This window comes from Rhincodon typus, chromosome 11 (genome assembly GCF_021869965.1).
Source record: "Rhincodon typus isolate 14 chromosome 11, sRhiTyp1.1, whole genome shotgun sequence".
NCBI classification, from domain to species: Eukaryota; Metazoa; Chordata; class Chondrichthyes; order Orectolobiformes; family Rhincodontidae; genus Rhincodon; species Rhincodon typus.
In genome coordinates, this window is record NC_063342.1 from 75382236 (window position 1) to 75407328 (window position 25093).

The 25093-nt window shown below is 42.7% G+C and overlaps 1 protein-coding gene across 1 annotated transcript in view; it reads left to right on the forward strand.

The window, feature by feature from the left end:
* Positions 1-25093, forward strand: part of LOC109919377 (diacylglycerol kinase eta-like) — a 139952-nt gene that overhangs the window by 73669 nt on the left and 41190 nt on the right. The window contains exons 13-17 of the mRNA XM_048602936.1: positions 386-552; positions 2826-2931; positions 10785-10877; positions 13210-13329; positions 18745-18853. Of these exons, the coding sequence (XP_048458893.1) occupies positions 386-552; positions 2826-2931; positions 10785-10877; positions 13210-13329; positions 18745-18853 (595 nt within the window). The remainder of the gene's footprint in view (positions 1-385; positions 553-2825; positions 2932-10784; positions 10878-13209; positions 13330-18744; positions 18854-25093) is intronic.

The following is a 25093-nucleotide window of genomic DNA, read 5'->3' on the forward strand; positions in this document are numbered from 1 at the left end:
AACAAAGTGTGGATCTGATGGAACACAGCAGGCCAGGCAGCATCAGAGGAACAGGAAAGCTGACGTCGGTTCTGAAGAAGGGTCCCAATCCAAAACATCAGCTTTCCTGTTCCTCTGATGCTGCCTGGGCTGCTGTGTCCCTCCAGCTCCACACTTAGTTATGTCTGACTCCAGCATCTGCAGTTCTTGCTATCATAATGTCTCAGGGAGCCTTCTTCAGAACTGGAAAGTCTAATTTGTACTCCCAGCAAATGATAGGGCAGACATATTCAAGTTGAAGAATGAGGGAGAAAAGATTCAAATTAACTGACGGAGCCCTGTGAGACCCTCCTCCAGCCAAGCCTTGACCATTATGATTGTTGCTGCAGTATTCCTTCTTGTACAGGCATTCGAGAGTACTCTGAAGTCTTGGGAAGACAAACTCCGGTATGACTCCTGCAGGCCTGCTCTTCGGCCACATCTGTACCCACAGCAGTCTGTGGACCTGGCTACAGAGGAGGAGGCCACTCAGCTCCAGCTCTGTGCTCAAGCAGCTGAGGAATTAATCACAAGGTGGGTCACACTTTGCATCTTGGCAGGTTCATGTTGTCTTTTCACACAAGCCTCAAAGACCTAGTCAACTTGTGTGCATGAAACTTTAAAGAAGCTGTGGAAATGAAAAATGGAAAGAGTTGGATTGGCTGGGTGGGTAGTGGCACCCTGAATGGAAAATACTTATAACATGCCATTAGGCAAACTGACCAATGGCCCTTTTTCAGCCCACAGTGCTTTGGGATAACTTCTTTTTATTTTTCATGCCCATTTGTAATAGCCCACCTTCTGAAAATGAGTTGGGGATAGACAATTAATACTGGCCTTGCTAATGAGGCCCACATCCCATAAGAAAAAAAATCAGTCCAAAGCATTTCCAACTAATGATACACTTTCTGTAGCTGCCACTGGTGATAATACAGCAACATGGTAGCCAATTTTCATATTGCACAGGTACAGTATTATAGTGATTATTTTAATTAACTAGTAATTCAGAGACCTGAATTAATAATTTGAGATGAATTTTGAAATGCTGCCTAAACAGTTAGGGAATTTAAATTCAGTTAATTTAATAAATCCAGAATAAACTATTTGGTCTCAATAATTGTACCCATGACAACTATCGTCAATTGTTGTAAAACTCATCTGGCTCTCTAATGTCCTTAGGATATAAAGCAATACAGCACAAGAACAGACCCTTCAGCCCACTATGTCTATGCCAACTATGATACCACTCTAAACTAATCCCATCTGCCTGCATATGGTCCGTATCGCTCTATTCCCTGCCTGTCCGTGTGTCTGTCTAAGTGCCTCTTAAAGTTTGCTATCGTTGCTGCTTCTGCCACCTCCCTGGCAGCAGGTTCCAGGCACCTACCACCCTTTGTGTAAAAAACTTGCCTCACACGTCTCCCTTCAACTTCTCCCCTCTCACCTTAAACCTATGCCCCTAGTATATGACATTTCCACCCTAGGAAAAGACTCTGACTTTCAATCCTTTCCATGCCTCTCAAATCTTACATATTTCTATCAGGTCACCCTTAGCCTCTGATGCTGTAGCAAAAACAATCCAAGTTTGTCCAACCTCTCCTTATAGCTAATACACTCTAATCTAGGTAACATCCCCATGAACCTCTTTTGCGCCCTCTCCAAAGTCTCCATGTCCTTCCTGTAGTGTGGCGACCAGAACTGCACACAACACTCCAGATATGGCCTTACTAAAAACTTGTACAGCTGCAACATGACTTGCCAACTTTTATACTCAGTGCCCCGATCAATGAAGGCAAGCATGCCTTATGCCTTCTTTACCACCTTATTCACTTATTGCCACTTTCAGGAAGCTGGACTTGAGCCCCAACATCCCTCTGTATATCAGTGCTCCTAAGAGTCCTGCCATTTAATGTATACTTTCCTCATGCATTTGACCTCCCAAAATGCATCACCTCATTCTTCTCCGGATTAAGCTCCACCTGCCATTCCTCCACCCAACTTTCGAACTGATCTATGCCCTCCTGTATCCCTTGTTAACCTTCCTCACTATCCACAACTCCACCCAATTTTCATGTCATCTGCATACTTACTAATCAGACCACTTGCATTGTCATTTAAGTTATTTATATAAATTACAAACAACAGAGTCCCAGCAATGATCCTTTGGAACACCACTGGTCATAGACTCCAGTCAGAAAAATACCCGTCCACAACTTACTCCTATGACCAAGCCAGTGTTGTATCAAATTTGCCAATTTATCATGGATCCCATGCAACTTAATCTTCTGGACCAGCCTACCATGAGGGATCTTGTCAACTGCTTTAGTAAAGTCCATGTAAGGCAACATCCACTGCTGCACCCTCATCAATTATCTTCGTCACTTCCTCAAAAAACTCAATCGAGTTTGCGAAAATCCTTTAGGGATGTAAATCTGCCATCTTAACCTGATATGGCCTAAATGTGTCTCCAGACCCACAGCCTAGATTATGTGCTGAAGCATCTGGTCTAGGGCTGACAACCACCTTATAATGCAGGGTTTGAGACATATGCCCTTTCTCCATATGGAAAATTAATTCTTTTAACACATTATAACAAAGGAAAATAATGAACCGTTGCAAGTAAGCAATAGCAAGCATCTCTGTTCCAACTTAGTGCTTTTTGCGTATGTAATAGGTACCTTTTATGAATGAAAAGCTGTGAGTGAAGTCGGACTGATTTGACTTCTGGTAGGAGTACGTTGTACTTTTCCATCATTTCTATTATTCCGCCTGTATTGTTGAAGCATTCTTTCCTTCATGACTTTCAGAATCTGCGATGCAGCCAAAACCCACAGCCTTCTGGAGCAAGAGCTGGCTCACGCTGTCAACGCGAGCTCACATGCACTAAACAAAACCCATCCAAAGTTTCCAGAGGTAAGGAATGTGACAGAGGTAGCAGTTATGTCATGTCGGGCTCAGTAAGTTGCTGTTCTGCAGAGCTGAATTTATCAACATGAGGTGATTGCTTAATAATTTGGGAACAAGCTTCATCCCTTTCTGAACCTGGATGAACAATGGACCCACCCTTCAGTAAATGAAATTAAATGTGAACCTATGAATCACATAAAGGGATAAAACTGTTAACTATCGTGGACTAATTAACTCATTTTACGTAAGTGATTTCTAAAGTGGCACTGCTCAGAGAGAAAACAGAAAATAATTCTCTCTTTCCTTATTTCTATCTGCTTATCTCTCACTCAAAGTGTTTCTCTCCCCTTCCTTCTCTACCAATTTTGCTGACCATCTTCAATGCATATATTGTCACAAGCCCTTTCCTTTATCATGTCTCCTTTCATCATTGTTTCTTGCAGCAACTTTTTACAACAAAACAGGCCTAATTTACCCTTTCAATTAAATCTACTTGTGACTTACTTAGAATAGCCTGGGTAGGAAATGGAGTCACTGCTTGTCACTACTGTGAATGTTGAACCTCTCATACTTCCTGTGCTGCCGTCTCCTAATCAAGTGGGATATAGCTGCCAGAAAGATCATAAGAAATAGGGGCAGGAGTCAGCCTTTTTACCCCTCGAGCATGCTCTACCATTGAATAAGGTCATGGCCAAGTTGATTGAAGCCTTAACTTCACTTTCCTGTCTGTGCACTATCCCCTTTCCTGACCTTTAACTCCCTAGTTGATCAAAAGTCTTTCTGCCTAGTCTTGAATATGTTCAATGATCCAACCTCCACAGCTCTCTGAGCATGAGATATTCAAAAACTAAAGACACAATGAGAAGAAAGTTCTCACCTCATTCTTAAGTGGGAGTCTTCTTATTTTGAAACTGTAAACCCCTAGTTCTAGACTCCTCCATGACCACATATAGATAAGGTGGTTCAGAAAGCGTTTAGCATGCTTGCCTTCATTGCTCAGACCTTTGAATGTAGGAGTTGGGACATTATGTTGAGGATGTACTGGATGTTGGTTGAGGCCTCTTCTGGAGTGCTGTGTCTAGTCCTGGTCACCTTGTTATAAGAAGGATATCATTAAACTGGAGAGCGTTCAGAAGTGATTTACCAGGATGTTGCCAAGAATGGAGAGTTCAAATTATAAAGAGAGGCTGGATAGGCTGGGACTTTTTTTCACTGGGACATAGGAGGTTGAGAAGTGACCTTAGAGGTTTATAAAATAATGAAAGGTATAAATAAGAAGAATGGCAGGTGTCTTTTTCCTAGGTGGGGGATTTCAAGACTGGGGGATATATTTTTAAGGTGAGAGGAGAAAGATTTAAAAAAGACGAGAGGCAATTTTTTTCACAGAGAGCGGTTCATGTGTGGAATGAGCTTCCAGAGGAAGTGGTGAATGTTTAAAAGTTATAATGTTTAAAAGACATTTGGATAAGTACATGAATAAGAAATATTTGGATGGATATGGGCCAAGTGCAGGCAGGTGGGACTAGTTTAATGTGGGATTATGGTCAACATGGACTGGTTGGACCATAGGGTCTGTTTTCGTGCTGTATGACTCTTTGAATCTATGCAGGGAAGTATCCTGTCAGTATCTAGCCTTTCAAGCCTCCTGAGACTCTCTTATATTTCAATAAGATCACCTCTTCATCTTCTAAAGTCCAATATGTTTAGACCCAACTTGCTCAACCTTTCCTCATAAGACTACTCTTTCCTTCCAAGAATCAGCCTAGTGAATCTTCCCTGAATCACTCCCTAAACAAATACATCCCTCTTCAAGTAAGAAGACTGAAGCTGAATACACAACTTTGGATGCTGTCTCACCAATGTTTTGTACAATTGTAACAAGACTTGTCTTGTATTTTCCTTCAGTACACCCAATCTGCCAAATGTTTGCCCATTAATTTAAACTATTTACATCCCTTTTGAAGATTCCTAATAGAGTCAAAGAGCCATACTGCATTGCAACACCACCTTCGGCCCACCACGTCTGTGCTGACCAACAAACACCAAACTACACTAATCCCATTTACCTGCACTTGGTGCACAGCCTATATGCCTTGTCATTTAACGTACTCATCCAGATGCTTATTAAATGTTGCAAGAGCATCTGCCTTCACCACCCTTTTGTGCAGCATGTTTCATATTCCTCCCACCGTCCAGGTGAAAACAATTCTCTCATATCTCCTCTAAACCACTTGGTCCCCACCTTAAAATTGTGCCTTCTGAACTTAGATATGTTGCATGACGGGAGAGATTCTCACAATCTATTTTATGTTTACCTCATATAATTTTGTATACCTCAATCAAATCACCCCTCGGCCTCTTTTCCAAGGAAAACAAACCCAACCTATTCAGTTTGTCTTCATAACTAATAATTAAATAAATTCCAGAAAAGGAAAATAATTGCAGAGCTTGTGGGGAAGGATCAGGGGAGTGGAACCAGTTGAACAGATCTTTCAATGGGCAAGCACTAGTCCAACAGGTTACATTTTGCTATGAACACAAACTTTTTATACTTGAAGATAATAGATCCTAGATACTTTGTTGGGTCTGATATTTAACTATAATAGTTATGCTGTGCACGGACTAGCACTATTGCTCAGCAGTTATCTGGGGATTGAATTGAATGAGTTAGCTTTATTGTCACGTGTACTCAAATGAGTGCAATGAAAAGTTTGCAATGTCGCTACTTACGGTGACATCTTGGGTACAAGGACCTAGGTACAGATACTGAAGTATTTGGTGTAAAATAGAAAAAATTGTCAGCATAAGAATAAGAAGGAAAAAGAAAAGTACCCAATTTACAGTCCTTCCACTCCAGTCCATGCCAGTACCTAGCCTCCAGACCACGCTGGACCAAAGTCTGCAGTCTACACCGGGCTTCAAAACTCGAGGCCTCGTCTCCAGTCCACAAAGGGACTCACCACACCAGAATGGCCTCATGTCTGGGACTTGCCTCCCTGCAATGTCTCTCCAGTCCGGGACTCACCTCCTCGCAACATTCCTCCAATCCGGGACTCATCTCCCCGTGACGTCCCTCCAGTCTGGGACTCACCTCCCTGCAATGTCCCTCCGGTACGGGACTCACCTCCCCACCGCGTTCCTCCATTCCGGAACTCACCTCCCCACCGTGTTCCTCCGGTCCGGGGCTCACCTCCCCACGACACCCCTCCGGTCCGGGACTCACTTTCCCACCGCGTTCCTCCGTTCCGGGCCTCACTTTCCCACCGTGTTCCTCCGGTCTGGGACTCCCCTACCCATGACGTCTCTCCAGTCCGGGACTCTCCTCTCCGCGACATTTCTTCAGTCCGGATCTCACCTCTTCATGACGTCCCTCCGGTCCAGGACTTGCCTATCCACGCCGTTCCATTGGTCCGGGACTCACCACCACATGTCCCTCCGGTCCGGGACTCACCTCCCCATGTCCCTCCGGTCTGGGAGTGACCTTCTCCATTCCCATCCAAATAAGTTTTAAAAAGTTAAAAGTTTAAAAAAAATCTGTCTACCTCATCTTTAAATACCTTCAGTGATCCAGCCTCCACAAATCACTAATTAGAGAATTCCAGACATTCACTCTGTTCTAGACGAGGAAATTTCTTCTCATCTCGGTTTTAAATGATGTCCCAGTATAATGTATCTAAGTCCTCTAGTTTAAGATTTGCCAACTACTGGAAACATCTTCTCAACATCTGCCCTGTCAAGTTCATCAGAATCCTGTATGTTTCAATGAGATCCCACAAACCTAACTATCTAGGAATAGCCTAGTTGAATTTCTTTTGAACAGCCTCCAATGCCAGTGTTTTTTGAAAAGGCTGGATAGCCTCCTTTCAGCTCCTAAGTTCTTTGTAAGCCAACTTGTAAAAGTGACTGGCCAAATGTCGGCTTTTTGATCCTGACTGGTAAGTGGTGTTAAAAGGGGCAGTGTGGGATGCACAGCAGAGGTTGCGAGGATGATGCCATGTATGGAGGAGGGTTGGTCATGCCTCAGCGTTCCAGCACTGTGTCCAAACTGTAAACATTCTTCCTACCCATACCAGCATTGTGCACACTCCCCATGCCCCGTCTACGCCACTTCATTCCCTGTATCCAACCCTGAAAGCCACTCCATGCCACTATGCTCCTGTATTCACTATCAATAACCCCTTATGGACCTATACCAACTTTGTGTCAACCCCATTTACGCCACCTGCTACTCTTTGCCACAACATATAAACATAGAAGATAGGAGCAGGAGGAGGCCATTAGGCCCTTCAAGTCTGCTCCGCCATTCTTCACAATCATGGCTGATCCTAATCCTGCTTTTTCCCCATAACCTTTGATCTCATTCGCCCTAAGTGCTATATCTGGTCACCTCTTGAATACATTCAATGTTTTGGCATCAACTACTTCCTGTGTTAATGAATTCCACAGGCTCACCACTCTTTAGGTGAAGACATGCCTCCTCACCTCCATCCTAAATGTTTTACCCCGATTCCTCACACTGTGACCCCTGGTTCTGGACACACCCACCATTGGGAACATCCTCCCCACATCCACCCTGTCTAGTCCTGTTAGAATTTTATAAGTCTCTATGAGATCCCCCCTCATTCATCTGAACTCCAGCGAAAACAATCCTAACCCCAGTCACTCTCTCCTCATACGTCAGTCCCGACATTCCTGGAATCAGCCTGGTAAACCTTCTCTACACTCCCTCAAGAGCAACAGCATCCTTCCTCAGAAAAGGATACCGAAACTGCGCACAATATTCCAGGTGTGGTCTCACCAAGACCCTGTACAACTGCAACAACATATCCCTGCTCCTGTACTCGAAACCTCTCGCAATGAAGGCCAACATCCATTTGCCTTCTTTACCACCTGCTGCATCTGCACGCTCACCTTCAGCAACTGCACAAGGACGGCCAGGTCCCGCTGCACGCTCCCCTCTCCCAATTTACAGCCATTTAGGTAGTAATCTGCCTCCTTTTTGCTTCCAAAGTGAATAACCTCATATTTATCCAAATTATACTACATCAGCCATTGATTTGCCCACTCTCTCAACCTGTCCAGATCATGCTGAAGGATCTCTTCATCCTCGTCACAGTTCACCCTCCCACCCAACTTGGTATCATCTGCAAACTTGGAGATGTTACATTTTGTTCCCTCATCCAAATCATTAATATATATTGTGAATAGCTGGGGTGTCAGCACCGATCCCTGTGGCGCCCCACGAGTTACTATCTGCCAATTTGAAAAGGACCCCTTAATACCTACTCTTTGTTCCTCTCTGCAAACCAGTTTTCTATCCATCTCAATACACTTCCCCCAATTCCGTATACTTTAGCCTTGCACAATAATCTCTTATGCGTGACTTTGTCAAATGCTTTCTCTAAGTCCAAATAGACTGGCTCCCCCTTGTCAACTCTGTTGGTTATATCTTCATAGAATTCCAACAAATTTGTCAAGCATGATTTCCCCTTATAAATCCATGCTGGCTATCTGATCCTGCCACTGCTTTCTAAAGTCCTTAATAATGGATTTGAGAATTGTCCCCACTTCTAATGTTAGGCTTACTGGTCTATAATTCCCTGTTTTCTCTCTACCTCCCTTTTTGAATATTGGGAGGTATTGCCAAATCACACACTATCCATCATGTGCAGGCTCCAGGATCCATGAAGAAATGAAATAAAATATAGTTGTTAAGTGTCTGTTGCAGGCTAACTATAAAAAGTAAGCTCATTCATAAAAACCCATTTAGTATGTTTACATTCCTGCAAATATATAAAGTTGTCTGGCAAAACAAACTATAAACCAACAACAACATTCAAGTATGTAATCCCTTATAACAATAAGCATTGGAATTCATGAATCCACTTCATAGAGTATATAACCACATATAGCTGTCAGTAAAGCTGTGAAATGACAGGTACCTTACTGTGATAGTGGATAGTTGTGTAATCATTCAAACAGCACCAAGCCCGGAATGGTATTCCCTTAGAATTACGTCACCAGACAAAGTGAAACAATAAATAGTTATGTTTTTAAACCTAGAAACATTTTTTCCAAAGACTTAAAGGGTATGATTTTTAAACATCTTCATGGCTTGACAGGTTCCTTTGACAGCAGCTTTTGGCAGTTCCTTTTGACGCTCCTGATTGATCCTCGATGTTTTTGACAGGTTGATAGTTTGATAGTTCCTCTTAACAGGCCTTTGTGACAATTTTGACAGTTGCTCTTCATACATCTTTTGACGGTTGCTTTTGTTATGTCTGTTGGCAGTTAATAATTTTATGCACTTTTTAATGCAGATTTGTGCCTACTTTTAACCATTCCAAACAGTATCTGACCTTTCTAAAATGGGTTACTCTGGTTATTCAAAGGAATCTACAAAGTTTAGGCATTATATCCTGCCTCTACCACAGTTTGGAGCTGTGCATTCTTGATTATAACCATTCACATTGTGAAATAAGACTTTTCCTCATGTTGGAATTGCTTGTTTGCCAATTCCTTTAAATCTGTGTTTTCTTATTTTTAATCCTTCCACTACTAGTTTCTTCCTATCTATTCTGTTTGGACCTCTCCATAATATCACCTCTCTTCACCAAGGAAAACAGTCCAACTCCTTCGATCTGTCCGTATAGCTGAAGTTCCTCATCCCTGCGATCATTCTTGAACTTTTTTTGTCCTTTCTCGAATGTCTTCACATCTTTCCTAAACTGTGGTGCCCAGAACTGGACACAGTACTGTGGATGAGGCTGAACTAGTGTTGTATGTCAGTTTAACATAACTTGCCTGCTCTTCCATGCTCTTATTAGGATTATAGATTCATAAAGCTGTACAGCATGGAAACAGACCCTTCAGTACATCTTGTCCATGCCGACCAGATATCCTAAATTAATCTAGTCCCATTTGCCAGCATTTGGCCCAGATCCCTGTAAGCCCTTCCTATTCATATACCCATCCAAAATTAATATTAATAAATTCAGGATATTATACATTTTACTAAGCATTGTCTAAACTTGATCTGCCACCTTTAATGTTTACCATATACACTGAGGTACATGTGCTTCTCGGCAATCTATTTAGAATTGTACTCTTCATTTTCGATTTTCTGTCTCTGTTCTTGACACCTGATGGCCCGTCCCACCAACTTGTCTAAATCTTTGGAGGTTCTACAACATTCTGTTCAGTGTACAATGCTTCCAAGTATTGTGTCATGCGCAAATTTTGAGTTTGTCCCCTGTACACCAAGGTCCATCTATATCAGAAAGAGCAAGCGTCCCAGTACCAAAACCTGGGAAGTCCAGTACAAACCTTCTTCAAGTTTGAAAAATCACTAATTCTGTTTCCTGTCACTCAGTCAATTTCATAATCGTGTTGCCGCTGTCACTTTTACTCCACCATCATGTCTTGAGATAGAAGAGGTTCCTGCAGAAGAGAAGTACAGCTGTTCTGTGTTTAGTCAGTTTCTTTCCTCCCTCATTTCTAACCTTTTAAACTTGTTATTTTGAGGAGCACCATACACAACATATCACTGATGCTTTTTTTGGTCTGTAACACATTTAATTCCATGAGCAAGCATAGAAATCTTGAACCTATGCATTCACAAGTCTGGCTGTCGTAAATTTACCTTGGGGATCCACTGAATTCCTAGTTATGCAGTGACCTTTGATTTAGGGTTGTGTCTGGACTTCTAGTGATCTGAAGAAGAATCTCCGGTCAGAGTTGTTAGTCGTGAGTTCGGTTTCTCCAGTTAAATTCCTGTCAACACTTGTGCGAAATGATCGAGCACCCCTTTAAATATATCCAATCAGCCGACTTATATTCTTTCTGTTTCCTCAATGCAGAGTCTTACCAGGAACGCAGCGATTGAGATAGCCAGCAATGTGAAAGCACTGCATAATGAAACGGAATCATTGCTTGTTGGAAGAGTTCCTCTGGTAAGGTGATGGCATCAGTTAATTCTGCAGGCATTGACTCTCATTCTCTCTAACCTGAGCGTTCCATGTGCTACCAGTATTCGGGTAGGAATAAGATGTTTTGGGCAGGAAAGGATTCAACTGATCCACCAAGCCAACCCCACACTCTGATAATCCAACATTTGATCCACTCCTCACTTTCTTTGTCTCTGTCTGTCTCTCTCTGTCCCCTGATTCCCCACCAGCTTGCCTTTAAAGGTGCATGGAAAGGCATAGTCGCTGACAACACCTTTCAGATGTTCACTAGTTTCTGCAGAAAGGAATGGTCCTTTCTTTATTTCCATTCAGTCACAATTTTGTCCACTTTCCAAAATGAACAGGTCCTGATATTCCAATTGAGGACTAATTCAACAATGAGGCATCTTTCCTATGTCCACTCCTTTTCAAATGCCCCACTCCACAAATAGCTAATTGAGAAATATAAGGCAACCTGTGATCTCCTGGGCTCAAGGCTCTCATATTTCACTCTGGAAAGCAGCAGACCACTGACATAAAATCATGTGAAAAAACACACTGGGTATCATAGAATCCCTACAGTACGGAAAGAGGCCATTTTCACCAGCCCTCTGAAGAGCACCCCACTCAGACCCAACCCCATACACTGTCCCTGTAACCCTGCATTTCCCATGGCTAACCCATCCAGCTATCAAATCTCTAGATACTATGGACAATTTACCATGGCCAATCCACCTAACCTGCAAATCTTTGGACTGCTGGGGGGGAAACTGGAGCACCTGGCGGAAACCCATGCAGACACGGGCAGAATGTGCAAACTCCACACAGGCAGTCACCTGAAGGTGGACTCGAGCTCGTGTCCCTGGTACTATGAGGCAGCAGTGCTAACCACTGAGCCACTGTGCCACCCACCAGCCCAGTAAAAGTCAACTGGTCCATTAAACCTGTCCTATATTTCAGTCATGTGAACCATGATCACCAACACATTTCTGCTCCATGCAACTACAAAGACTGTCAATATTTAGATACTTGAGTCAAATTTCCTTAAGTGCACATTTTTCGGGAGCCCAGTTTGTTAAGGCTGCCTATTGTAGTAAATAAGATCTTGCAAACTGAAACTTATCCAGATCCACTAGATCATGTTCAATGAGGAAATATTTAATAACCATCTGAACCAGTCTAATTCTGCATTTAGTGCTGAAGAGAATAATTCCAAGCGTAAATAAATTATTGTGGTTTTGGAATGTGGAAAGGCCTGTTTTAGATCTTCAGTTCCAGTAATAGTTCTGAATTTCTCTTTCCTCTTCTGCACGGTTTACTTTGTAGTCCCATATCGAAAGCTAATAGAGCTAAAAATAGATAATTGGGGCAACTGTGCTCAAACATCCTGTGAATAGAAAATGCAGGAAATGTAAAGGAGCTAGACAGTGAAGAGATTGTCAAAACCGAAAGCTCATTAGGCACAACACTCCATGCAAAGTTGCATGGCTTGCAAGATTATGTAACGCGAGTTGATCCAGATACTGGAGTTGCACCTCCAGGTGTGTAACTCATGAAGTATTGGCTGTGAAAGGGCCACATGGGATGGAGGGTCCGGGATAGACTGGTGCCAGCAGAAACATAGGCTGTATACTGCCCTTACTTTGCATTTGGCTATCAGTGAGCTGCAATATTCACCCATTGAAGGCAAAGGAAGACCAGCAAGCAAATGTTATTCTACATCATGGAACGGGGTGTCTAGAAGCAGGTCTTCCTTCCATTCCAAAGGGCCTTTCCTTCAGCATATATTGTTAGTAGTCTACAATTTCTACTGACCTGAGCGCAAGACTCCTTATCAACGTACAAACGTCTTGTGAGCTTGTCCAGCCTGTGCAAAGAAGTGGAGGCAATTGGGTTGGAGCAGGCATCAGAATATTTGTGCCTGGTAATGAGAGTCATGACCACTTCAAAGAGCAATCCCTTGGAAGGTGAACAAAAACAAGGCAATTTAATGGATGGTAAAGCCTTGCAAAGCACATTGGCCCATTTGCTGTCCCAGTTAGGTGAAGGGGGATGCAGAGAGAGATACAGAGATTGGGGAAGGAACCAAGTTGGGTGAGTTTGCTAAAGTTTGGAAAACCAAACACCAGCAGAGCCGTTTTAACCTTTTATGTTTCAAACCTACGAAGAGAGGGTCTTCAGTCTTTTCCCCACTCTGTCTCTCACAGTCCCACTGTGTGATATCTGCTCGCCATGAGATGTGAAGATGTACATCTATATAATTAAACTGACAGTGAAGGCTAGAATAACCATTATAAATGTAGTGGCTAACTGCTTTTCTCTTTTGAATTCCTGGCAGCAACTGGACTCACCTCAGGAGGAGCAGCTGTCAACAGCATTACACCTTGTAGATGTTGAGTTGGGAAAGCTTGCAGAGATTCCATGGCTTTATCATGTGCTGCAGCCAACAGCTGAAGAGGTATGGAGCAATGAGATTCTAATCTGTATTGGTTTAAAAGCCAGGGCTCCTCATTCTCAGATGTAATGTTCTCAAGGCCCTGTGGGGCATGACAAGACAAGGAAAGATCCTGGGACAGGGCCCACTTGATGTTATGGATGGAGGTGACATGGCTGCCGGACAATGCAATCCCTATCAATGGATCTCATCTGAAGCTTAGGGTATGTCCAAGTCAAACAGGAACATCATAAAGAAATCAGAGAAGGGAAGCTAGCCAATGTGATCTCCACATTCTGCACCATCATTTGGTAAGTTGATGGCTGACCTTCCAAATCAACTGCAAGTACCCCTCCGCATCCCCACATTCTTTGATTCACTTACAAAAGCATAGTAGTGTGACTGCTGGAAATCTGGAATAAAAACCAGAAAATGTTGTAAGTACTGGGCATATCTTGGCAAAACCTGTAGAAGAGGAAACACAATTAATGTTTCAGTCAATGGCCTTTATCACTTCATTTGTTACACACAGAAAGTCTATTGACCCCAGCCTTAAGTATGCTCCTGCACCGGGTATCGACAGTTCTAAGTGCAAAGATTTACAAACATCTGAAATGAATCCAGCTCACCTGTTATCCTGGGATTTTGACACCCAGTTCTAGATTTGTTAGAAGGTAGTCCCCTCAGCATTTTCTCTGTTGTGCCCTCTCAGAATGTCATACATTTCTATGAAATCAACTTAGAGAATTTAGGCCCCTTTTACTCCATCTTTCCTTTTAGCACAGTTCTCTAATCCTTGGAATGAATCTTTGTTACAGCCTCTCCTGGCAAGTATATCTTTTCTTGGGAAAGGAGTCATAAAGTCATTCAGCACAGAAACAGGCCCTTTGGCCCACCTGGTCCATGCCAACTAGGTTTCCTAAACTGAACTGGTCCCATTTCTCTGTGCTTGGCCCATATCCCTCTGAAACCTTTCCTATCCACGTACCTGTCCAAATGTCTTTTAAATGTTATAATTGTATCTGCCTCTATCACTTCCTCTGGCAGCTCGTTCCATACACACACCACCCTCTGTGTGAAAATGTTGCTGTTCTGGCCCCTTTTAAATCTGTCCCCTCTTACCTTAAATCAATGCCCTCTAGTTTTGGACTCCCCTACCCTTGGAAAAGACCTTGGCCAATCACCTTTTCATAAACCTCTATAAGGTCACTCCTTCTACACTCCAGAGAAAAGACTCCTAGCCTATCAAGCCTCTCCTTATAATTTAAACCTTCCCGTCTCAGTAACATCCTTGTAAATCTTTTTTGCAACCTTTCCAGTTTAGTAACATCCTTACAGTAAACCAACAATCTACTCTGGGCTCAGTCTCACCAAAGCTCTATATAATTACAAAGAGACTATTAGAAAGAACAAGTGAGGCCCTTCAAAATGATTGGCTAATGTCACAGCCTCTGAATCAGGAGATTATAGGTTCAGGTTGCCCTCCAGAGTCTTGACCACAGAATCCAGGCTAGCACTCCAGCGCAGTACTGAAAAAAATACATTTAATCATGCTTTGGAATGGTAGGTCATATATGTAATTTCACAGCTCCTTTGATTGTTTCACACCGCTATACATCTACAGCAATGAGAGGGGGCAATGTCAGTATGGCCTGAATCACATTCCCACTGGCCCTGAGGGAGTGCTGCACTATCAGAGGTACCAGTTCTTGAATGAAGTGAGACCCCAGGAAGGTTTAGAGAACTCCATGGCACTAGTGGAAGAAGAGAAAAGAGCATTTTCTCCGGTACTGTGTACTAATATTTATCCCTCCTGTAATATTGCTAAAAAGTTCAGATTATCTTGTGATTGGGACTTGTGGGAGTTTTAGGTGCACAAGTCATGATGTCTATGTTGTGAGAATGCTGAAAAGCATTCTGTTGATTTTGGGGTGTCCTGAGTCCATGAGAGGGTCTCTAAATTCAAGTCTTCAACAGCTATACCTACCTCCTTCTTTAAAACACTTAATGTTTTGGCCTCAACCACTTCCTGTGGTAGTGAACTCCACAGGCTCACCGCTATCTGAAGACTGGATAAGCTGAGACTTTTTTCACTGGAGCGTAGGAGGTTCAGAGGTGACTTGATGAACTGAATTGAATTGAGTAGAATTAGCCTTTATTGTCATATATATTCACTTAATATAGTGAAAGATTTATACTTACCTTTGTATCTAAGTCGTCACTGTATCTAGGCACAGCTTCTTTAGTTACAAGGTCTTAGACAATAGAGAAATAAAATGTCTAGCATTGCAGAAGTAAAAATTCAGTATAACAGACCGCACTGGCACGAAACTTCCAGTCCACATCGGTCCCTGGCTCCAGACTGTGCTGGGCTTCACCTTGAGTATCATGAGGCTGGGAGATCACTTTAGACTGTCACACTGGGCCGAGGAGGATGCTGCAGGAGACCGGTAGGTCACCATGCCATGCCACGCCACGGTGGGAGGTTGTCACACCAGGCTAGGAGTCATCACCAGATACCAGGAGGGCCAAGAGTCGTCACCACAGGGCTGGGAATTGTTGCTCGCCCGAGGCTGGATGTCGTCAGAGGCCCGTGAGAGAAGAAAGAAAAAAGCACTAAGAGGAAGATAAGAGAAGCTAAAGATAGAAAAGATAGAAGTTTATAAAATAATGAGAGGTATAGATAGAGTTAATGGTAGTTGTCTTTTCTCTAGGATGAGGGATTTCAAGACAAGGGGGCATATTTTTAAGGTGAGAGGAGAGAGATTTAAAAAAGAAATGAAGGGCAGATTTTTTTTTTAATACAGAGGGTGGTTCGCGTGTGGAATGAACTTCCTGACGAAATGGTGGATGTGGGTACAATTATAGCATTTAGAAGACATTTGGATAAGTACAAGAATAGGAAAGGTTTGGAGGAATATGGGTCAGGAGCAGGCAGGTGGGAGTAGTTTAGTTTGGGATTATCTTCAGCATGGACCTGTTTCCGTGCTGTATGACTCTAAGTCTATCTGGGTGAAGAAACTTCTCCTCAAGTCAGTCCTGAAAGGTTTACTCCCTATCCTTAAGCTATGACCCCTTATTTTGCATTCCCCCACTATCAGAAACATCCTTGCTGCATCTCACTTTTCTAGTTCTGTTAGAATTTTATATTTTTATATATATCCTGGGCATTGCAACAGAATGGGAGATTGGATTTGCATATCCTCTTTCACATTAAGACACAACGCAGAGAAAATTAGCTGTTACATCCATGTGGCAGTGTAATTGTGCAGTCTAGACTAGAGTAAGATTGGGGCCGGTCAAGGACAGTAGTGGGAAGTTGTGCGTGGAGTCCGAAGAGATAGGAGAGGTGCTAAATGAATATTTTTCATCAGTATTCACACAGGAAAAAGACAATGTAGTCGAGGAGAATACTGAGATACAGTCTATTAGACTAGACGGGATTGAGGTTCATAAGGAGGAGGTGTTAGCAATTCTGGAAGGTGTGAAAATAGATGAGTCCCCTGGGCCGGATGGGATTTATCCTAGGATTCTCTGGGAAGCTAGAGAGGAGATTGCAGAGCCTTTGGCTTTGATCTTTATGTCGTCATTGTCTTCAGGAATAGTGCCAGAAGACTGGAGACTAGCAAATGTTGTCACCTTGTTCAAGAAGGGGAGTAGAGACAACCCTGGTAATTATAGACCAGTGAGCCTTACTTCGGTTGTGGGTAGAGTGTTGGAAAGGATTATAAGAGATAGGATTTATAATCATCTAGAAAGGAATAACTTGATTAGGGATAGTCAACACGGTTTTGTGAAGGGTAGGTCGTGCCTCACAAACCTTATGGAGTTCTTTGAGAAGGTGACCAAACAGGTGGATGAGGGTAAAGCGGTTGATGTGGTGTATATGGATTTCAGTAAAGCGTTTGATAAGGTTCCCCATGGTAGTTTATTGCAGAAAATACGGAGGCAGGGGATTGAGGGTGATTAAGCGGTTTGGATCAGAAATTGGCTAGCTGTAAGAAGACAGAGGGTGGTGGTTGATGGGAAATGTTCATCCTGGAGTTCAGTTACTAGTGGTGTACCTCAAGGATCTGTTTTGGGGCCACTGCTGTTTGTCATTTTTATAAATGACCTGGATGAGGGCGTAGAAGGATGGGTTAGTAAATTTGCGGATGACACCAAAGTCGGTGGAGTTGTGGATAGTGCGGAAGGATGTTGCAGGTTATAGAGGGACATAGATAAGCTGCAGAGCTGGGCTGAGAGGTGGCAAATGGGGTTTAATGCGGAAAAGTGTGAGGTGATTCACTTTGGAAGGAGTAACATGAATACAGAGTACTGGGCTAATGGTAAGATTCTTGGTAGTGTGGATGAGCAGAGAGATCTCGGTGTCCACGTGCATAGATCACTGAAAGTTGCCACCCAGGTTGATAGCGTTGTTAAGAAGGCGTACAGTATGTTAGGTTTTATTGGTAGAGGGATTGAGTTTCGGAGCCATGAGGTCATGTTCCAGCTGTACAAAACTCTGGTGCAGCCGCACGTGGAGTATTGCGTACAGTTCTGGTCACCGCATTATAGGAAGGAGTGGAAGCATTGGAAAGGGTGCAGAGGAGATTTACCAGGATGTTGCCTGGTATGGAAGGAAGGTCTTATGAGGAAAGGCTGAGGGTCTTGAGACTGTTTCCGTTAGAGAGAAGAAGGTTAAGAGGTGACTTGATAGAGACATACAAGATGATCAGAGGATTAGATAGGGTGGACAGTGGGAGCCTTTTTCCTCAGATGGTGATGGCTAGTACGAGGGGACATAGCTTTAAATTGAGGGGTGATAGATATAGGACAGATGTCGGAGGTAGGTTCTTTACTCAGAGAGTAGTAAGGGCGTGGAATGCCCTGCCTGCAAAAATAGTAGACTCGCCCACTTTAAGGGCATTTAAATGGTCATTGGATAAACATATGAATGATAATGGAATAGTTTAGGTTAGATGGGCTTCAGATTGGTTTCACAGGTTGGCGCAACATCTAGGGCTGAAGGGCCTGTACTGCGCTGTAATGTTCTATGTTCAATGTTCTACGTTCTAGAGCACACTGATAAGATTAATCTACACCGTATGTTATAAATTAGTGTCTGTTATTATTTGATGTGAACGTGTGTTGGATGATCTGCTCATATTGGAACTGTGCCCTGCACAGAGCTTTTCTGACCATATTGGGTGGAAGGGAGTGCAGGCTACTTCTGATGTCTGGCTCCCATCTGCTGCGGTCAGTAAGTCCACAAACCACACGCCGATGCTTGGTGCTGAACAGTGACTCCTGACTCCACGTAAGGCCTGCCAGATAACATGAGAGCAGTTAACAACTTCTGGAAGAAAGTTTTGCTGAATAGAGTTGTCTCTGTCGTTGAGATGGGTTTAGGCCTTATAACACTTTCAACTAACAAAAGAATCACCTCCTTTTCAATAGGACCATTCATTGGAATTTGCCAAAAGAAACAGTCGAAGTGCTATGTTCAGAATTGTGCCAAAGTTTAAGAAAGAGAAAAGCCAAAGGCATAAGGCAGCTCCTCAGCCAGGTAAGGTATCATTACTCTTGTTCATTGACAGTTATTCACCTCACACCACTTTAGCTGTAAGTGATGTTTTCACTGTTACAGGATCTCCATCAGACGAACATTTACTTTTCATCGAACTATCTGTGGAGATGGGAGAATAGAATTGGCAGACAAAGAAGTTTTGGGTTATTATCAATTCAAGGGGTGAATTAGGAAAATATCTAGAACAAAGAAAATTGATTTTAAAGCATTCTAGAAATATTTCCCAATGAACACACTTTATTTAAATCCAGTAGCTCTGATGTACATGCCATAAGAAAATCCATTTGTGTGGAGCTACTCTTGCTCCTTTGGGTTGACTTTTCAGGACAATTCACTTGCAAGGTATTTGCAGCTACACACCATGTCTGTAGTTATTACTCTACTTTCTGAGCATTCCTTGAGATTGAGACTGCATAGCAGGCAGTCAGCAGTGCCGTGGTGCACATCAGGTTACCAAATACTCCAGAGAAGTTAGCCTCGATTACAGTCCCATTGCTGTGTATGCAGAACAGTTCAACTCCAACACTGTTCTTGTTCCATCTCCTACTGGTTTCACATCTCTCTCTCTCTCTCTCTCTCTCTCTCTCTCTCTCTCTCACACACACACACACACACACACACACACACACACACACACCTTAAATGCATGCACCAACATACACATGTGCATGTGTGTCACACAGAAAGACACATGCACCACATTCCAGACATGCCATGCCCCACACTCTCTGAAACAGACACACGTATCTCTATAATACCTAACAAGTGAAAGCATGAGTAGAATCAGCAATTCTTTCCAGACTGCAGCCTAACTTGAGATAGGGTTTACCAACATTCCTGGTACAGCTTCAGCAGCAACTGTCTGCCAGTTAGAGAAAACAGTTTCCAGTATTATGCACACTTCCATTTCTTGGGTACTGTCTCACAGGACACTGTCAGCTTACAAATCTGAGGTGCTTTATCAACTTTTTTAACAAACCCCTCTTCAGTGGGTTGGAGGCCTCAATGTAATGTGCCATCACTCTTGATTTCAGATCAAGAAAACAGAAACCTCTGGAGAAACTCAGCTATTCAGAAGAAAAGATACTGAAATCAAAATGTTAACTCTGCCTTCTCTCCACAGCTGCTGCTGGACCTGCTGAGTTTCTCCCACAATTTCTGCTTTCGTTTTAGATTTGCAGCATCTGCAGTCCTTTGTTTTAATATTATTGATTTCAGATACCCTAGTCAACTGGAATACATCAGCTTTGCTTGTCACAAATTGTTGACCTAGTCCTTAGCTAAGGATTTTTCTCAGATTGGTAAATAAATTGACTTCCTTTCCAGATTTCTGGATCCTTCTCTCCCTTTAACACAGGTTCATCCCATGGCTTGGCTCTGGATTTTGATGTGAAACTGCAATATTGCTGTTAGGAAGCACCCTTTGGCAGGTTCCACTGATTAGCCTATCATTGAGATTGTGAATTGCAGTCCTTGTGAGTTAATCTGCTAAACCATGCACCCTGAGTGTCAAGAACCTTTAAGAAAGACCTGCAAAGGACATCCTATACAGTTCTTTCAGATGGAGTCAAATTTATAAAACAGCACTGAATTGGATGAGTGACAGCTAACAATCCTGCCTCTCCTTGTCTTTCAAAGAGATAATAATCAGGAGTCTCCAGTATATCTTTACACAGTTTTTAAAATGAACAAATTCTTTCTCATTCCAGTCCTGAATGCCCTAACTCCTTATTATATGGAATAGTAAAATACAGGTACCAGCCCAGTGGCCCACCATGTCTCTGCCAACCGTTCTAAACTAATTCTTTCTGCCTGCACATGGTCTGTATCCCTCTATTCCTTGCCTATTCATGTGTCTGTCTAGATGCCTCTTAAACGTTGCTACCTCTGCTTCGGCAGTGTCTTCCAGGCACCTACCACCCTCCATGTGATAAGATCTTCCTTGCACACCTCCTTTAAACGTGTCCCCTCTTACCTTAAATCTCTGCACCCTAGTATTTGAAATTTCCACCCTGGGAAAAAGATTCCAACTATCCACTGTATCCACGCCTCTCATAATTTTATATGCTTCTATCAGGTAGCTCCACAGCCTTCGACACTTAAGCAAATGCAATCCATGTTAGTTCAACCTCTCTTTTTGGCTAATACACTCCAATCCACGCAACATCCTTGTAAACCTCTTTTGCACCCCCTATAAAGCCTCCACATCCATCCTATAGTATGGTGACCAGAACTGAACACTACTCCAAATGTGAATAACTAAAGTGTTATACAGCTGCAACATGTCTTGCCAACCGTTATACTTAATGCCCCAACTGCTGAAGGCAAGCCTTCTTTACCACCTTATTCACTTGTGTTGCCACTTTCAGGGAGGTATGGACTTGTACCCGAAATCCCTCTGTATTTCAATGCTCTGAAGGCCACCTATTGTAAGACTGTGCCCTGGTTCTAGAATCTCCCCCAGGGGAAACATCCTTCCTGCATCTGCCCTGTTGAACCCTGTAGGAATTTTGTATTTTTGAGTGAGATTACCTCTTGTTCTTCTAACTCAAGAGAATATAGGCCTAGTTTCCTCAACATCTTCTAACCCCAATGCAAACAAGTCGAGCTAGTCCAGTCTTTCATGACGGAACAACCTCTTCATTGCAGGTATCGACATATATAAACCTCTTCAAAAGTGTTCCACTGCATTTATATCCTTCCCTGAATAAAGCGAACCAAACAGCACAAAGTATTCAAGATGTGATCTCACCATTGCACTGCATTACTAAAATATAGCATCTTTACTTTTAAGTTCAATCCCTCTTATCAGAAAGGATAACATCCCAATAACCTTCTTGTTTACGTGCTGTACCTACACACTGACTTTGTATGACTCGTGCACAAGAATCCCTAAATCCTTCTGCACCATGGAATTCTACACTTGTTCTTCAACTAAGTAATACCCTGCTTTTTTGGTCTTCCAATCAAAATGGACAACGTCAGACTTTCCTGCATTGTAGTCCATCTGGCAGATTTTTGCTGGTATTCAACATACCTATATTTCTCTGTAACTTACTTACGTCTTCTTCATAGCATACTTCCCTGTCTATCTTGGTGTCCCCTTTGAATTTAGCCACCGTGCCTTTGCTCTCCTCATCCAAATCATTGATTTAAATTATAAAAGGTTAAGGCCTCAGGTCAGATCCTGACTGACAGTGAGGAGGAAGATATCAGGTTCAGGAAGTTACAAATGGATTAGTCAGGTGGGCAGATCAGTAGCAGATGGAATTTAACTCTGATAAATGTAAGGTGATGCCCTTTGGTAAAAGGAACAAGACAAGGGAGTACTCAATAAATGGCAAGACACCAGGAAGCTTAAAGGAACAAAGGGATCTTGCAGTGCTTGTCCACAGATCCATGAAGGTGGCAGGATGGTTTAATAGAATAGAAGGCACACAAGGCTTGCCTTGATCATTCATGGCATGGATTATAAAAGCAGAGAGGTTAGATTGGAACTATACAGAACTTCGATCAGGCCACAGCTGCAGTACTGTATGCAGTCACCACACTATAGGAAGGATGGGATTGCAGTGGAGGGGGTGTAGAGGAGAGTCAACAGGATATTGCCTGGGATGAAGCATTCCAGCTACATAGAGAAACTGGATAAGTTTGGGTTGTTTTCTTTGGAACAGAGAAGGCTGAGGGGGGACTGGATAAAATTACGAGGAACATGGACAAGGTGGATAGAAAACAGCTGTTCCCCTTAGTTGAAGGGTCAGTAAGAAGGGGACATAATCTCAAAGTGAAAGGTAGGAGGTTCAGAGGGTATTTGAGGAACAACATTTTCTCCCAGAGAGTGCACTGCCTGGGAAGGTTGTTGAGGTGACAAACCTCACAACATTTAAAAAATACTTGGATGAGCACTGGAGGTATCATAATATTCAAAATTAATGTAGGAAAGTGAGACTATTGTAGGTAGTAGTTTATTTTCGGTGGCACAGACTTGATGGGCGGAAGAGCCTATCTGTAATATATGATTTAATGACCCTTATGGGATTCCACTCATCAAATCCTAACAATCAGACCAAGACCCATTTACTTTACACGGTTTCCTGCCAGCCAGCCAGCCAATCACTGTCTGTGTTAATATGTTGTCCCCTAAACCATGGGCTTTCATTTTACATTATATTCACAGACTCTCCTTTATGTATAGAATCACAGAAGAGCTATTGTGAAGCAGAATACCATTTGATGCATTATGGGAAGTAAGCAGAGTCATCAGATGAAGAGTGATCGGACTCGAAACATTAACTCTGCTTTCTCACCACAGGTGCTGATAGACTGCTGAGTTTCGCCGCAATTTCTGTTTTTGTTTCAGATCTCCAGCATCCGCAGATCCTTGTTTCATTCAACCCAGTTTGTCTGCAGCAGCTCTGCAAATGAGCATCACTACCTCATGTCTTTCTCCTGCTTTTTCCCTACACCCTGCACATTACTTTTATCCAAATAATCATCAGATACCCTTTTTAATATCTCAATGGAACCTGTGTCCACACTTCAAGCCAGTGCATTCCATACCCTAACTACTCACTGTGAAAAAACGTTTTCTCTCACATCATATTTGATTCTTTTGCAAATCAAAAACAGATCTACAATCTCTATTTTTGTTCCTTTCATGAGCAGGATCAGTTTCTTTCTATCCGTTCTATCCAATCCACTCATGATATTGAGAACCCCTACCAGACTTCCTCTTAGCCTTCGCTCCACGGAACATAGTCCCACTTCTTCTGTCTATCCTCGTAATAGAAGTTTTTCCTCACCTGAACCATTCTTGTAATATGCTTCTGCACTGCCTCCAAACTGTTTATATCCCTTCTATAATGTGGTACCCATCACCTCCTTGCTCTGTTGTCCTAGTAATAAATCTGAGGATACTGTATGTTTTATTAACTGTTTTCTCCACCTGTCCTGCCATCTTCATTAGTCTGTGCACAAATATACCCATGTCCTTCTGCTCCCATTCCCCCTTTAGAATTGTACCCCCTAATTTATATTGTCTCTCAATATCCCTCTGACCAAAGTACATCACCTAGTACTTCCTTGCGTTGAACCTCATTTGCCACCAATCTGCTCACTCCACCAACTTGTCTCTGTCCTTTTGGAGTTCTGCATTGTCCTCAAATTTTATAAGTCTTCCACATTTTGTGTCATTTCAAACTCCATTCTTGAACCCTCTGAGACATTCTCTTTCTCCAGCACTGCATTGCTCTCTGTAAGCAAGACTGCTACCCCTTCTCCTTTCCTTTTCTCTCTTTATATGCACCTTGGTCATTCAAATATTTAACAGCCAGTCCATAAGACCATTAGACATTGGAGCAGAACAGCTGATCTGATAATTCTCAACTTCACTTTCCTTCTTTTTTCCTTCCTGATTAAAAATCTGTCTATCTCAGCCTTGAACATACTTAATGTCCCAGTCTCAACGCCATCTGACAAATAATTCTACAGATTCACAATCTTCTGACAGAGTAAGGAATGTTGAGGAATTTCTCTAAGGTTATATCGTTTGGCCCTGACCCACAAGGGAAAACCACCTGTCTATATCCATCCTGTCAAGTCCCCTAGAATCTTGTATATTTCAATAAGGTTGCTTCTCATTCTTCTAAACTCCAATGAGGACAGGCCCAACGTATTCAGCCTCTCCTTATAAGCCAATCCCTCCACATCCAGGATCAGTCCAGTGAAACTTCTCTGGCCTCTCTGCCAGTGTAGCTTCTGTAGCTAAGAGGCCTAAAACTGTTCCCAGTATTCCTGCTGTCACCTAACTAGTGCCTTGTACAGTTTTGGCAAGAACCTGCTAATTTTATACTCCATTCCCTTGGAAATAATGCCTTATATGCCATTTGCCTTCCTATCACCCTCTAAACTTGTATGCTAGCTTTTGTGATTTATGTATGTGGAATTCCAAATACCTCCTATCTGTAGCTTTCTATAGTCCTTCTCCATTCTGCTCCTTTATTCTTGCCAAGGCACATAACCTCACAGTTTCTCACACTGTATTCCATCTGCAAAATTTTGTCCACTCGCCAATCCTGTCTATATAACTCTGCAGACTTCTTGTATCATCCTCGTCACTTACCTTTTCTATCTGTTCTAGTGTCAGCTGCAAACCTGGCTACCACATTCCTCAGAGATAGTAGGAACTGCAGATGTGGAGAATCTGAGATAACAAGGTGT